The sequence below is a fragment of the Miniopterus schreibersii genome (genome assembly GCF_964146895.1).
Source record: "Miniopterus schreibersii genome assembly, chromosome: 7".
Taxonomy (NCBI): Eukaryota; Metazoa; Chordata; class Mammalia; order Chiroptera; family Miniopteridae; genus Miniopterus; species Miniopterus schreibersii.
The window spans coordinates 5546203-5562354 of record NC_138108.1 but is presented as its reverse complement, the minus strand read 5'-3'; the positions used below and the strand labels follow the sequence as shown (position 1 = coordinate 5562354).

The 16152-nt window shown below is 45.8% G+C and overlaps 1 protein-coding gene across 1 annotated transcript in view; it reads right to left on the bottom strand.

Annotated features, from left to right (window-relative positions):
• Positions 1–16152, bottom strand: part of DNER (delta/notch like EGF repeat containing) — a 184785-nt gene that overhangs the window by 94740 nt on the left and 73893 nt on the right. The window contains exons 3-4 of the mRNA XM_081142149.1: positions 15321–15415; positions 12672–12838 (exon numbers count right to left, since the gene is read on the bottom strand). Coding sequence (XP_080998275.1) covers positions 12672–12838; positions 15321–15415 — 262 coding nt within the window. The remainder of the gene's footprint in view (positions 1–12671; positions 12839–15320; positions 15416–16152) is intronic.

Sequence of the window (16152 nt, the reverse complement as noted above, 5' to 3'; positions counted from 1 at the left end):
CCTGAAGGCTGAGAAGGTGCCAAGGACAGAGCTGAGGCCAGTGTGTCAATGGCCAGCACCTCTAGGAGGGGCCTGCCTGATCATAGGGGTCTCATGACTCTTAGTAACGATTTGGATTTCATGCCAAGTACAATGGAAATCCACTGAAGAGTTTTAAACAGGGGAACAACACGTGATTTATGCTTTTTCAAATATCACATTTTGGAGGGAGAATCAAGACGACTTTTGTATAGATTGGATGTGGGATAGAAGAGGAAGGAAGACGCCACACAGAACAGAGGTAGCATAAGCAACTTTGGGTGGCAGGCACGGGAATCAAGAATTTCCACTGTGAAAATATTAAATTTGAGACACGGATGAGACCCCTCCCGAAATGGAGCAGTCAAGTTGGTGGGCGGACACAGGACACGTGTACTTATAAACATCAGAGCTGAAGATTAAATTTGGGTCTCATACTAAATACAGATGCATTAAATCAACAGAAAGGGGAGGGTGAACTTAGGAGAGAGAGAGAGAGAGAAAGAAAGCGGGACCCAGAAACAAGCTTCCCAGGCCAATGTAAACTTAGTTTTGCATAGTTATCAGACCATAACAGAACCTCACTAGAAAGCATAACTACGACAGAAACGCATATATATATATATATGATTTTTCCATCGTGGGATCGAAAAGGAAAAGTAAGACTTTTGCCACATGGAGAACATAAAGAACAAGTGGGACACTGGGGCCCATGCAAAGAAAAAGTCCCGAAGACTCTACACAGTTCAACGCAAAATTCGGAAGGAAACGAAGAGAAGAGGAAGGGAGGAGGGGGATACGGCTTGAGCGCCCGCTTCTACTTGCTACACAACTGGGTGATTTCCCTGATGAGCTTTAAAACTGTAACGAAGGCAAATTTTCTCCAAAGGTTATCCAGGGATCTGTTAACACTCTTGACTAACTAGTAACCATGACAAATAAATGTTGGGTTTCCTTCCCCCTCCTCTCAATAACCCCCTCCCCCCCCATTCCCACTCCCCTAACTCAAGCACAAAGGCTCTGCCTGGCCCACCCCCCAAGCTGCGCTCATTAACACAGTAATAAAATGTTCTGCCATCATTACAGTCCTTTTAAAACAGTGACTTGGGCAAACTCCCCTCCCTTGGGGCCAATGAGAAGTTGAGAGCCCTGAGAGGGGTCCGTCATTATCTCGGGAATGCAGTGGTGTGGTCAAGCATCAGTTGGAGCCGGGATGGCTGGCTCCAGGCCATTAACTGTTGATTTTACCACTTGTCTTCTTTAATATTAACACTAAAGAGCCTTAAATGGACTTTGTCATTACTACCTCATTGGGATTAATAGCAAATGAGATTTGCATTTCTCACTTCAGTGGTTTGGCTAAAGACCATTTTCTTTCCTGTTAAAGGGAACGCGTACGTGCAAAATAAAAATTCTGGCTGTAAATTCTTGAGCAGTAGGTGTTGGAAACAGACTGCCAAGGTTTCCTATTAAGACTGGCGAGTCATTTGGCACAAACCTATAACCTATAAAAACTGTCCACAGTCGGGGAAGTCCCATGACCGGCATGAGAGGTTTGAAATGTCACAGATGCCAGCTCCAGCTGGAGGTGCAGGGTTTCTGCGTGAGCTTGGGCCTTGGGAAGGCACGCACCCCATGCCCGCATCTCGGTCCGCAGACACACGGACGATGATGTGTTTCTGTGCCAACTCTAGAAGGTGGGACGGAGGCTAGCGCGAAGCTTAATAAGCTGGTCAGACCCCTGTGGATTTGTGCCTCAGTACTTGTGGTTTGGGGAACAAAACCTGAGGGATAAATCACCTTTTGACAATGTCAAGCCACAGGCAAAAAAAAAACCCTACCCTTTCTCATCGCACGTGAAACCACATCCTAATTGGACACATTTCTTAATGCCAGTTCCCATTGGTAGAACATGGAAATTAATTTGCACTTTCCTTTGAAATTTTGTTGGCTCACATAGAACATACAATGGAAATTCTTCATTTAATCTTTTTCAATGTCTATTTGTCACCTTTTCATAATCAGTTGGAATTGTATCACTTAATCTTCCATTAGTACAGTTTCATCTCATCAAACACTAGTCAATCAATCTCTAAATTCCTGTAGAACTCAAATACAACTGCCCACCACGTCCAGGCATTAATTCCCAGTGAATGCATCCTGATTAATGGCATTAGTATGAATGCAGAAATAATTCATCACGTCTGTGTTGGTGTGAGGGTAATGGGAGGTTATAAATGCACAGCTAATTGGGCTACGGGCGACTTTATAAACGTGAGGAAGTCAGCGAACCCGGCTCTCAGATGAGCTAACACGAAAAGCCGTTGATTAACACGGTTACCTTCCTGGCTGTTGCAAGCACTGTGAACATGATCTGTCGATTGCTTTTGTTCTGTGACATCTCTCTGCTCTGCTCTGATACAAAATCTTGCATTTCAGTGGCCACCGACAAGACTGTCTGGTAACTTCAAGGTCATATGAAAGATGTGCCCTGAATTTACAAGTGTTTGTTGAGTTTCTAATTTGAGATGCATGTGCCTCTTCAATTATGCATAACACCTTTCTTTTTCGGGCAGGTATTTACTACACTAAAAATAGAACCAGCCGATGTTCTGCGAGAAAGCCCCAGCAGTCGCCGTGATTGGAGAGGGGACAATCGGGAGGCATGGCGAGGTTGGGAGATGAGGCCTGATTGGCAGGGCTATTTCTGGCTCATGTTAGTGGTCTCCTCACAAGCACAGGCACACCCTGGGCTCAGTCCCCAAGATGCTCGGAGGCAGCCTTACCTGTCTGCTGCACATCCTGGAGCTTCAGCCAAGTCCCCACCACTCGGCCCCTCTCCATCAGGCTCACAAATGCCTAGAATCAGCAGCGAGTCAGAATTATCTAGTTTATTTCATAAACTTATTTAGGCTCTACCCTGACCCAGTAAATATGAATCTCTGGGGGTGGGACCTGCTGCTGGAGCTAACAGCCCTGGGGGTGCAGTCATTGAAACAGCTGAGCACAGAGCAGAGCAGCTTCAACCTCAGCCAGCAGCTGCCCTGAACAGAGACGCAAACCAGCCGAGGTGGCAAGGCTCCCTCTCAACCACGCCCTCCTCCAGGAACAAACACGGCAGCAGATCCTGCTTCGGGGGCCTAGCAAGAAGGAATGAATTAGATTGTCCCGGCTTCCAGTCAGCTCTCTCCCGAAATTAAATTCTTAAATTCAGTGGGACCACCAGCTCGGTGGGCTGAGAGGTTTTCTTTTATCTGTCCAGAACAAGTTTCATTTAGTTTCAAGTGTCTTAATTCATAGTTTGGCTACTAGACTGTGTTTATTTGAATGTGGTTTCATGAACGAGACAGTCATAGGACGAGATTTATCTGGGTTACAAAATGACTATGTCCTGTCGGCCTGAAGGTGAAAATTTCTCAGAGCCAGGGCTTGGGACCTTTTATTTCTTTGTGTCCCTAGAACTGAGTCCAGTGTCCTACACTGAGTCATTAATCAATAAATCTTTATTGGTGATCCACAGGGATGTGGACAGATGAGCAGATGATGGAGAGTTTGTTTGGTTAACATGGTAGCATCCCAGAGGCTGTCATCTGTTATTAGTGATGTAGCCAAACAGTCTTTGTCAGTGTACTTATTTAAAGAGGTTTCCATTTGTCTACCAAGCAAATATAATTTTTGTAGGTCAAACTCGCAATTACAGCATTAAAACAGGACAGCCAGGAGAGCACTGCTGGCTGAGGAGGCAGGCGGATACCAAAACTATCACGGCATTCAAAGCCCAGATGTCAGAGCGTGCGAGAGAAGGCAAGAGGGTCTTTCTGAAATGTAATCCTAATTATTTACATTCTTCACCCAAACGACACTTTCCTCCCATTGACTAAGCCCTACTTTGGTCCAATTACTTGCTGCTCTGAATTTTATACCCAACATCTTTGTGAAAAGCAATTCCAACTACCATGACTTTGTGTCCAAACCAAATGACCATCTCGAAAACCTCCTTGATAGGTTTTCAAAACATTAGCCCATTCTGGAAGGTCCTTTGACCTGTTTTCCTGGAATAAATCTGGACCTCATAAAAAGACTGATAAATGGAACTTAAATATCTACCTTCAAGATATTGAAGTGGGAAGGCAAAAGAATCTACGAGAAAGAGGGGCAGTCTCTGGAATACAAATGTTCTTTGCAGAATATTAAATGGGAGAAATGTCACTAGAGCTTGACCAGTGTGACAGGGGCCGTGAGAGCAGCCACCACTTGTTCATACCCCACCCACTCCTGGCATTTCACAATTGCACTAATGTGCAAAATGCAATGATATAATAAACTATTCCATTCACCATGATGCGGATGTCTAAATGCCACAGTGTGAGGCACCCACTTTAAATATCTTCTGTTTAGAGAGACTTGTACTGTCCTTTTTTTGGAGACTGTTAATGACCACTTTTCTTGAGGGGCTCCCTGAAGGTTCCAGGTTGTTAAAGAAGTTGCTAAGAGGTGGGTGTAAGCTTCCAGTTAAATCTGGTCAACAGCCCCTAGCCTAAAGTCGATGGCAGTGGGACCGTGCGCAACTTCAGAAATGAACCAGTTGGCATGTGTGAAAGCTGGAAGGAAGTTAAGAACCACCTGATAATTAATGTGCAGCAAATTCGTCAAAATATACAGGGCCTTTGATTCAGCAAATTCCTCACCTGGGAATTTAACCCAAATAAATCATCAGTAAAGACACAAAGACAAGGCTCTAATAATGTTTGAAATTCTGTCTAAAGAGGCCAAAAGAAGGAAGGATCTAATTGTGTAATAGCATATAGACCAAATGCAGTACATTGATTCAATGGAACACTATATGGTCATTGAGAAAAGTAATATGGGCTTATATCCATTAATGTAAAAGGATATCAGTGATGCATTAAATGAAAAGGCAATAACCAGACAGCACATGAATGTGTTCTTTCAAAAAAAAGTATGAATATTATTTATATTGTCGTCTGTCAAAGAGCATTTTTCTTAAAGAGTAAATTTAAAATTACCTTCTAGTGAGAGAAAACCATAGTTCAAGGGGGCTATGAATTTAGGCCTGAGAATCAGTCAACTTCTCTTTCCCCTGCTCTTCCTGTCTCCTCCCTCCTTGTCCCCCCTCCCTTCCTCCCTCCTTCCCTCCCCCCCAACACTTAGAAGAGAGAAGAGATGCTACTGAGGAGCAGAAATTTGGCTGTTAAAAAACAATTAAAGAAATTACTTTCTTAGTTGAAATCTGTACTGACAGAAGCTAAGAGAAGCTTTCAACCATAAACTGGCAAAGCCCTGAGCCAGTTTGTTTCTACATTAAAAGAAGCTGGAAAAGTTTTAAAGTAATATTTCAATCAAAGTCTATGGATAGGATGGGCTAAAATTCAGTCGTATTGATTAAGTAATAAGGTATTTCTTTCCAGAGTTAACAAGAAATTCTTTTAAGATATCAAAATGAATTTCATTATTCAACTTTTCCACATCAATCTATAAACAAAATGGGCCATCTTTACTTTTTAAGAAAAGGGCTGAGAGGCAGAGGGAGAGAAAATAAGGCAGAATGGGGAGAGAGGGGGGAGAATTTATGATTGTGAAGACATACCTTGAGTTTGCTTGTCAAGACAAAGCAAACCCTCCAACTAATGAAGCAGCTACAGGAGAACTATTTTCACACTGTGAAGCTGGTGCTCGAGTCCGCAGCAGCACCTTAGGAGCTCGCTCACACACACACACACATATATATACAGACTCCGACTGGCTTTGCTCCACCCGGGGTCCTTCACTGCCAGAGAACTGATCCCCGCCTACTACTGATGGGTTCCTAGAACTGGCACACACCACGGTGTGTAGAGAATGGCCCGAGGGGCTTGAGAAAGGCTCTGCTGGGGGGCAGGGAGGTCTGGGGGACCAGCAAGCCCCCCTCTGCGGGGCTCACCCCAAGGGCTGCCTTGAGGGGCGGGACGAGGTCTCCTTCATCTTGGCTCACCTGCCCAGTTCCATCTCAGCCCGAGCAGCCAGCACTTGGTGGGACCTGCGAGGCTCGGTCAACTATGGGGACCACGCGTGTCCCTGTGGAAGGCGTCTTTCCTACCGGTGCCTAATTTACAACCACGCTGAACAGGAGCCGAGGAGTAAGTGATGCTGCCCATGACCATAGTCAGGACGGCAGGAGCAAGGCAGCGAAGTTCAAGGCCAACTAACTGTAAAATCCTAATACACTACCAGTAATGAAAAGATCAAGGAGGACCATGCCGATGACTGATAACAGAGGTGTGCTTTCAAGTTAAGTAAAATTCAGTTTAACAGGAGCCTTCCCACGAGGCGAGGGTAAGCTGTGGGCTGATCGCCGGCCTGCAGCCGGGACCCGCCTCCTGTTTGAACCTGTCCCAGTTGCTGCTGCCCCTCTCGCAGGGACTTCAACATACATTTTCATCTGTAGTTTTAAGACAACCAGCGAAAGGTGAAATATTTGCATTTCCTTTGTTCAGTCTTAAGCTTTTAGCAAAGATGTTAATGTTTCTATAGCTGGTAGCGCCTCCAAACTTTCCTTCACTTTTTCACCTCTAGCCCCCGAGTGAGGTACCTTAAAAGACAAAATGCAAAATGTAGCATCCCCAACGGGATGACAGAAAGTTTCTTTTCTCTCCGTTTTTCTTTAACTTGACCCTCCAAAGCATTTCAATGTAATAAAAGGGGAGAAAGTGTAAATGTCACAGAGGTGGGGTGTGAAACTCTACAAAGACTCCTAAAGACTGAGGTTTGCAGCAGGAAACTTTCTTCCTGCAGCGCTTACTGAGCAGGTAACTGCCACACAGGAACAGGGTTTAATCACTCGGGAAACTACCATGTGGCCACCATGGTACAAGGACCGGTGATATGGTCCCTTCTCTCAAATTCTAGCTAAAGGTATAAAACCAACATACCGAAGAGGACCGGGAACATGCGGACACTAAGTTGTGACGCTGGCAGTAAATGCGATCCCCGGGGCGAAGGGTGGCGTAACCTGGCGGAGCGAAGGTTTCGCAGACGACTTGGGAGAAGGGGAAGGAGTCCGCTGGGGAACGATGCCAGCTGTGCAGGGAAACACAGGGCTGGGCTTGGGTGAAATCCAGAAAGGCTGACCAGCAATCCGGACCACCAGATTCAGAGGCAGGGGCAATGCAGTCCCGCTTGGGGCTGGCATCCAAGGCAGAAGTGCTGGGGGGTCCTGAAGACAGGTCCAGGCCACAGACATAGCCAGACAGGGTGACAGCTGTGAAGTGAGGGGCTTCTGCTTGTAGGAAGTTAGATTTCACTCCAGGAAGCCAGAGAAGTCTCTGTACCTGTGAGCTCACAGACGAAAACCCCAGCCCAGTGCATGGCTAAGGGGCCAGAGACCTCGGAGGCCCAGTTTACGATGGCTGGTAAGGTACATATGTGGTCCAGCTCCACCAATAAGAGCTGATACCATATTGCAGCTTTTTTGAAAATGATCTGAGACTGGAGGCTTCATGCAACTAAGCAGAGCCTAACACTGTGAGAATGCGGGGCGGGGGGGGCGGGTTAGAGAACAGTCTGGCAGCATCCAGCATCTGGGAAGACGCGTTTGGACATTTCAGAGAACCAACCCTGCTTTAACCAGGTCAGAGCTAGGGTGCAAATACCCATCCTATGGCAATGGACCTAAAAAGCAATATCAAAATCAATGAAAATGCTATCAAGGTATAGCAAAGGATATTCTGAAATATTGAGTACCCAACCGATATCTTACTTCTTTATATCCTAACAGTCCATAAGATTGAGGGGCTTACTGAAAATACATAGCATTAAATACTGAAATACAAATTAAAATGGACATAGCACCAGGAAAAGTACAACTGAAAGTGTGTGTAGAAGAGAGGTTAGCAGGCCGACAATCTTCACGGCCGCAAGAGCTGAAGGACCGATTTGACTCTGCATCTCCCGGTGGCCTTCCCAACAGGCCCAAAGGACATGCATGCTGAGCATGTTTCACTCCACATGGGGATCTTCCTTCTGACATGTCCTGGCCTGTACCTGGCCCTTGTCTCTTCCCACCCCTTCCCTGACCTCCCTGAGTCTTCCACAGGGAGCCAGATCCTGGCTGCTCCACATGGTCCAAGTGGCCAAGTAGTACTCCTGAGGCCTCTTTATCTCCTGGTGCCTTTTAACTCTTAACTCTCGAGTGAGAAATAAAAGAATTCATCATGAAATGGCTGAGGTTAAAGGAAGACCACCTAGAGGTCTGATGCCTAAATTGCTAAAATAGCCCTGGCCGGCTTTCTCAGTGGTTAGAGCATCGGCCAGTAGGCTAAAGGGTCTTGGGTTCGATTCCAGCCATGGGCTCAATCCCTGGCCTCCATGATTGGAGGCAACCAATCAATATGTCTCATGTCGATGTTTCTCTCTCTCTCTCTCTCTCTCTCTCTCTCTCTCTCTCTCCCCTTCCACTCTCTGAAAAGCAATGGAAAAATATCCTCAAGTGAAGATTTAAAAAAATGAAAAAAATTGCTAAAATAGGCACATGCAAAAATATAATATCGGCCACTAGGCATGACTTTGGGGAGCTCTCCAGCCAAACTATGATGTTAAAAAATCTCCTGTCCCTACTTTTCTATTGGAACTTTTTTGAACACTGCCCACCACTACCCCTACCAATTAGTGCAGTCCTCTGTGGAACACGTCACCCCAAATGGCTTTCTTCATACTTAGAGGATGAGGCACCCCAACTGCAGCTAAATTATTTTTGAAACTTACATTTGAAAGGACAAGGCTTTTAGGTATAGTTTACCCAGCTGGGAAGAAAGAGATGGAGCTCATGATTAAGAAAATAAAGTTTTAATAAAGGATCCCAGAGGATTTGCTGAAAATTCATGTCAAAGACTAGAAGGCCCCTCCTTTGCCTGCTGAGGATAAACAGAGAACCAGGAAATAAAATCCACACCTTGAGCACTTAACTTTATATAACTTTGTTCATATCCAGAATGAGAGGCCGCTGGAGGCGTGGATGGGATTTTCAAAGGTTCTATGACATGCTTGTTGAAGTTAAATTCTATTTCCAGTTGTGATGGCCATTAGTCAATTTCTAACACTCTTATTAAGTTATCTCAATGACAGAGACTCCTGTGAAGTCAAAATGTCATATTCTGCCCTTTGCACATCCAAGGAGAGGACCTTGCCTGTCCTACCTCCCCACCCCCAGGCAGCGTTAGCTGCCCCTTCCCCTGCATCCCACACTTTCTAATGTCCCTGTTCACAGCACTTGTGTCTGCCTTTGTTTCCCCATTTACTCAGAGGCCACAGCTAAGTCATCTTTGTGTGTCCAGACTAGCATAGCGCCTGGGAGACGAAGGCATAGGATGTATATCTTTCAAACTAACACAGAACTGCTGCCTTAAAATGTAAGTAAATAGAAGGTTATATTCCTTGATATGGAGACTTGGGAAGCAGATAAACCCATCAAAGAAAACGTCATTCAATGAGCAGAGAATGTTGAAAAACATAGGTATTCTCATGTGATCACATGCTGCAAAACCTGGGGCCGAGCCCAAAATACAGACTTTTGCCTAAAAATAACAGCATCAGTTAGTTGGTTGTATATTGAAAATTACATTTTTTTTTAAAAATGGTAGTATAAACTATTAGACTATAAAAGACTCCACCTCCAAAGAAGCATCGCGATGCCAGTGGGATCAATGTATCAGGTGAGTCCATGAAGATCTATAGCCCTGGGGCTGGGAAGGTCCATTGCACCAGCTCAGTCTTATTAGCCTGGAGAAAGGAAACTCCTCCCTTCATTGTACCTGCTAAAGTGCCATGTTATTCCTTCTTATTTCTCAAGAAGAAAACAGAGAGAACGCACTGCTTTAGAAATTATTTTGCAGGACAAGAATCTTTTTAAACTTGGACACTTAGAATCGAGGAAACTTCAAGCGCTTAGCAGCTCCCAGGAGGCACAAAGGGGTCGTGCACAGACTGGGGACGTTTCTAATTCAGGTAAGACATCAGATACAAAGACCTGGAAGTCCCTGATTTCCGGAGTTCGGTGCTAATTTAGTAGCTATAATCCTGAAGAAGTGATCCGAGCCCCTGCAAGGACGTTCCTGTGGGCTGTGGTTGCACCATTCACTCTTTCCATCTCAGGTACTAAGAGCAGCTTTTAGGTCTTAAATGAAGCAACTGGTCTGGGCTAAGCATAAAAATGCACTTACTTTTATGATGCAAATTAGACATAAAAATGTACCAGAAAAAATGGTCCATGTGCCATGAAACTAATAGAAACAGTGGGCCGTGACCAGGAGCACAGTGAGGGAGAGAACAGGTGGATTCCGGCAGCCTGACCGCTGGGAAAAGCGGGTGGAGAGGAGCAGCTGCATTAGTGTGAAAGTCGTCTCAGAGAAGAGAAAAGAGATAAAATACCAGGCTGAGGTGGAACCAAAACGAACCATAAGAGAAGTGGGAAGGAAAAGCGAGGTTTCTGAGCCAGCAGGTAGACGGACGTGTGGGTAAAGCAGACGTGCCCCACGTGGGTTTTCTGATCCAACGGAGAACCAGCCATGAGAACGGTCCAGGTCGTCTGCATGTTTGTAAAAATTTATGAGTTTAAGGAGATCTGAGAATCCACGCAGAATAGAATCTTTGGCTGCTTGTTTTTCTCCTAAATTGCTCCAGATTTGGAGAGTTCACCGAGGTCTTGAAGAGAAACAGATTTAGGGTGGGAGGCATGGGAAGGGTGGGGCGGGGCAGGCAGTGGGTGACAGAGCAGAGGTCCACCATGCAGACGTGAGGGGAGATATGACTAAGAGCAGGTGACAAGAGGAAATAAGACCTACGGAGTCCAACGGGGATTTCATCCTAAGGAAATGGGGACCCCCAACAGCTTTCTAATGCACAGCCACCCACCAGAGGGCTGGTTTGTCCCTCACCCGAGATCATCCATCACAGCAGTGTTTTCAAGCAACCCCAGGTTTCACAAGTACACATACAAAAATCCTGTACTAAGACAGGCAAGCTGCAACTGCATTAACAACAAATCTTTCCTATCTGCAAACACAAACCATTGGGCCACTGAGTCGCTCGGGGAGCTAATGAGCACCCACGATACCTCCCATGGAGCAGACACAAAGGCCAATTTAGTTATTTACCCCAAAACACTGCATAAAGCAAATGACATTTGGAAGAGGCAGATTTAGGGAAAAGAGAGGGCTAATTAAGGAGAGGACAGAAGAGCTGAAACTGACGCTAGATGCTCTGTAAAATGCCTTATCTCTTTCTTTCCATGAGACAGTAAAGATACTCATAAGGCAGTGGGCATGAAGGAAAGCTAAACTAACTAAGTGCAGTGGCACTGAAACAGGTCCAATATAAGTCTACTCTCATCACCTGGACTATGCAGAAGTTTAACGTTAGGCTCTCAACCATAGACTTTAAAAGGGAATATTTGCATAAAGCTGGTGACAGACACCAAGGTTGTGTCTCAAAGACACAGAAGGGACTCTGCTCTGCTGCACAAAAACATTAAAATACTTCAGTCTTCAGTTGTGTACATGGAATCTATGACAGTCAGGGGGAGAGAGGAGACAGTTGATTCCTGAAAGTGAATTCATATTTATTTCCAAAAAGGAGCAGCAGCAACTAAACACAGCAACACAATGCCGGGACTTTCCCTGTGGTGTGGAAGTTTTCTCCCACCTGCCCTCGCAGAGATCCGTTCGTCTGTCAGATGAATGCCATTGTCCTCTTCAAAATTGCCTTTCAGGTCTTCACTAAAATGTACTCATGTCTACAGAGCCCCGTATTGTAAAAATGAATTATTTTAAGAAGCTGCTTTATTAAAAAAATAAAGAAAGAAAAAGAGCATTCAACACATGCCAACGCAACATGCACGAGGCTCCCACAATGACGACAAAAGAGAAATCTTGTTTCTTTTTAAGATGAAAAGATTCTGTAAAGAGAAGGAGCTGGCAGAGTGTGGGTGTGAGCCAATTTACCACTGAGAAACCTGGCCACTCTTCCTTGGAAGGAGCCCAACAGACTGTCTGCTACCTTCACAGAGCATCACACTGGAGACTGTGAGCTCCATCCAAGCCACAGAAACACTCAGAAAACCTAGGTAGGGGATTTTAAAAGATACCAGATCACCAACTTGCAAAATGGAAAATAACGGTTTAGACAAATAAAGAATGTTACTCAAAATCATTATCTCCTATCAGAACCTAAAGCATCGTTTTTGAGAAGGTAGTGTGATTTAGTGATTAATAGATCATATATAGTATTATCAAAGTAAATTTTTTAAATGATCCCTTGAAGGAGAAACACATTTCAAAGATAAATTTTTCCCATAGAATTTGTTGGTAGCCAATGAATTCAATGCCTCCATCTGGTGGCCCATGATTCTTGGGGAAAGCGGACAACGGAAGAGATGGAAATCAGAAACCAACATTCAGGGCACTAAGCGCTGCCAGAGACACTCTGGCCAGGGCTGGAATACGGCACCCAGAGCCCACGCTTTTCCCACTTTGAGCCACCTTGGAAGTATTACCTTAGAAACCAATTCTGCTTATAAGCAGAGCCTCGCTTAAAATGAAGGAAATAGTGCTGATAACTAGAATTATGCACTGTCTCTATACACCACGCTTTCCATAACTCACCAATGAAGTGATTGGGCCCCAAGGCCAGCATCTCCTCCAGGAGGACGAGGCCCCCGGGGGCCTGGAGGAGGGTCACGCTCCGGCCGTCTATGAGGGAGCACTGCTGGAATCCCGTGGCCGTGACCTTCCACAGCAAGATCAGCGAGGCAGTGGCATCTTGCCGGATTCTGAAAACAGGAGCGTGTAAATGGAGTGACCCATCCAGGAAGATTCATCTTAGAACCAGTCCATCAAATTAAGCATAAACATAGAGACATGTACATCCACTGTGTCAGGGATGGATGAAAATACCTTAATAAACAAGTCCCCAATTTGTGCACACTCCCGGCTGTCATCTCCCACATCTGTTAGAAATGTTTGTCTCTTACTTGATCAAAAATAGAGCACAAAATCACAAACATAAGTCACCTTTGGGTAACAATTTTAACCAAAAATAAAGAGGTACACTGAGTTCTTTTAGAGACAACTCCTTCCATCTCCACACAACATAAAGGATCCTGCTTAAATTTATTACAGAGGTGTAAGGCATCCCAAACAGCCACCTGACATCCCACACAACATAAAGGATCCTGCTTAAATTTATTACAGAGGTGTAAGGCATCCCAAACAGCCATCCCAAGCGCAAGTGTGTCACGTACCGTGTTTCAGGTCTCCCCGGCTTTTTCTTGTTTTCAGGATAAAATCCAGAAAATAAGATGCCATGGTGACTGATCAACCTCAGCCTCAGTTTCCCTCTCAGACTCAAGTCTGGCACCTCCCTCCTTGCAACCCAATGGTCAGGCAACAGGACTCCTGTCTCTTCCCCGAACAGGCTCCGGCCCAGCTCCCAGCCCTCACCTCCTCCACTGGGGAGACAGCCATCTTCAAGGCTTCGCCCCCACACCTCCTCTCTCCAAGACCTTGCCTGACCATCTCCTGCCACCTTTCCTTCCCTGGGTTTCTACCCAGGAGACAGCTGCCCCTCCTCCAGCACAGAGCTCCTGGCTTGCAGCAGGGTGCTCAGGAAAGGACTGATAAAAGACTAAATTCATAAATAACTCCAAGTACAAGGGGTTAGCAACCGTCACAAGAGAATTCAGGGCACCCAGAGGTCGGTCAGCCCTCAGCCCGGGTCAGACTCCGCTATTTCCTCCCAGCTCTGCAGCCTAAGAGCATCCTGGAGAATTTCAGGTTTGTTGAGAGGGAGGAAAGGGGAAGCATTTAAAGGGATAGAAAATTAGAACTATTTGAAAAGGTTTATGAAAGATAGTATGACCTAGACCAGTGTTTTCAACCAGTGTGCCCCAAGAATTTTTAAAACATGCAAAACCTGACTGTTTAGTCAGGGGCACTGACCCTTTTTCCTTAGCTTGTCAAATAAAAAAATGACAACAGCCAACCCAACAATAGCCATCCAGTGTAAATGAATCCAAATTATACCTATTTTTTTAGTCCAGTTGACAAAGAATATATTTTTGGTGCGCCACAGAATTTTAGTGATTAGTTTATGTGTGTCAGGAGATGCAAAAGGTTGGAAACCACTGACCTAGAGAAGAAAGGGCTGGGAGATGGTTTCATAAACTAATGAACCTTATTTCCCTAAAACCAGCTCAGGCCTGTGAGGGTTTCATGTGAAACCCTTAGGAGCGGGGTCCCCCTGCTGGTGGAACGCGAAGCTGCCTCGGCCGCCACACCTTTCTGGCTGCGGGACTCTGTCCTGTGCCCAGAGTTCACTCACTGTAGGTCCCGGCTCTGCCCCCTCTTCCCAGACCAGGGTGAGTCCCGGCTCGGGGAGGGGCTGCAGGGGCAAAGTAACAAAGTCCCTCTTCCAAATATTTCCAGGGGCTCTCTTGTTGAGAAGGCAGGGTGGGCAAAAGTAACCCTGGACAAATGAAAGAGGTCTGTATGCTCGCTGCTCCCTTAAAGGGGAGCCAATGCAGTGTGCTGGTTAACCAGGGCCATGGTCCCCTTATTCCCCTGGAGACTGGACAGCAAATGGCCACTGGTTGCCGGGGGAGGGGGTTAGAGAGGGGATGGTAGTTAATAGCAACTGGACTTGGATACTCTAATGCTGGCTCCACACTCGGTCCCCAGCAAGGCTCCGCAACTAGCACCCAGCAGGTGCTCAGCCAACCTGCCTCCCTGTGCCTGGTCCCCCCATCCCCACCAGTGGCAATGGGCAGCATGTAATTTGAAAGAGCTTAAGTTTAAAAAAACAAAACAAAATGCTCTCTTCTCAGCTGTTTGTTTTTAAAGAGATTATAATGCTGAGATTTTAAATTGGGGGTAAATGGTGCATAGGAATTTAACCAATGGTCCATTCAAATCTTAAGACGCCAAAGAATTTTGGAAGCAAAAATCACCTGGGAAGTGAAGGGTCTGGCCCTGGACCTTATCTCAGGCCTCAGGGTTTCTCATCTCACACCTGACTCACCCAGTCCAATCCCACACTTCTGCGTCTCCATCCTGGCAGGGTCCTCACTCTAACAGTCTCCTCTGAAATAAACAGCACCCTCGAGCTTTTGAGGGACACTGGCCATGCCTAACATATGAATCTCCATGCATGACTCTCACTGGATGGACAAGTCACAGACCAGTTACATGGAGAGATACCACCTACCATCCAGTCACAGTATCAAGCTAATAGTTTTCAACTGAGAATTTTCTTACTTGACTGAGGCGTTCTGAGGCACTTCAAAGGATGCCAGCCGGCCCCCGGCAGAGCTGTTGGAACTGGCGTTCCCACAGGCAATATCTGGAACCACCTGGAAAAAAACAAAAAGAATGCAGTTGTCCACAGTACAAGATAATATTATAAAGCAAAATTCCATGAGATACATCCTTCCACTCCTTTCCATGATGCTGGGGAAGGGACAGAGAAAGGACAAGTGAAGCCTTACCAACTCAAAAGATAATGAAAGCTTTGCCATTTGAGTTTCTCAAAATGCGAAAGTTTCTCTGGAACAGTCTACCCGTTGCCTGGATTGGGAAAACTGTGATAGGATATCCCAGGGAAGGGCTCGGGGTTCGCTGGCTCCTCTTTCTTTTAACAGGAGTCACTGGCCTCTGCTCTGTGCTAGGAGAGTGAGCCTTTAAACAAGCAGTAGGCAAGAAGTAACCTGCTCTGTGCGGAGATGGGTCTCAGGGGCGCACACTAAGGCCAGGTCACTGGGAAGCTGCCCTTTTCCTCCCTGTGGACTACACCTTCATTTTTTAAGTGAAATATGCCCCAAAGTATTATACTGATGTGTACAAAAAAGGAGCTGGTGGGGGCTGGGGGGTAGAGTTGTCTCATCAGAAAGTATACTGTGAATACTTGAGCTGTGTCCAATGAGGTGCTTCTGACCAAGTCATTCATCTATCCCTCATCACTGAATGAACAGAGAACACAAATTCCCAGCACTTTCACCCGCCGACACTTAGAACTTATTGTCCGGAAGGCTCAGTAGTCAAATGCTACAGATCAAGTCCGCCATGGATATTCGAAGACGTGAGTCCAACT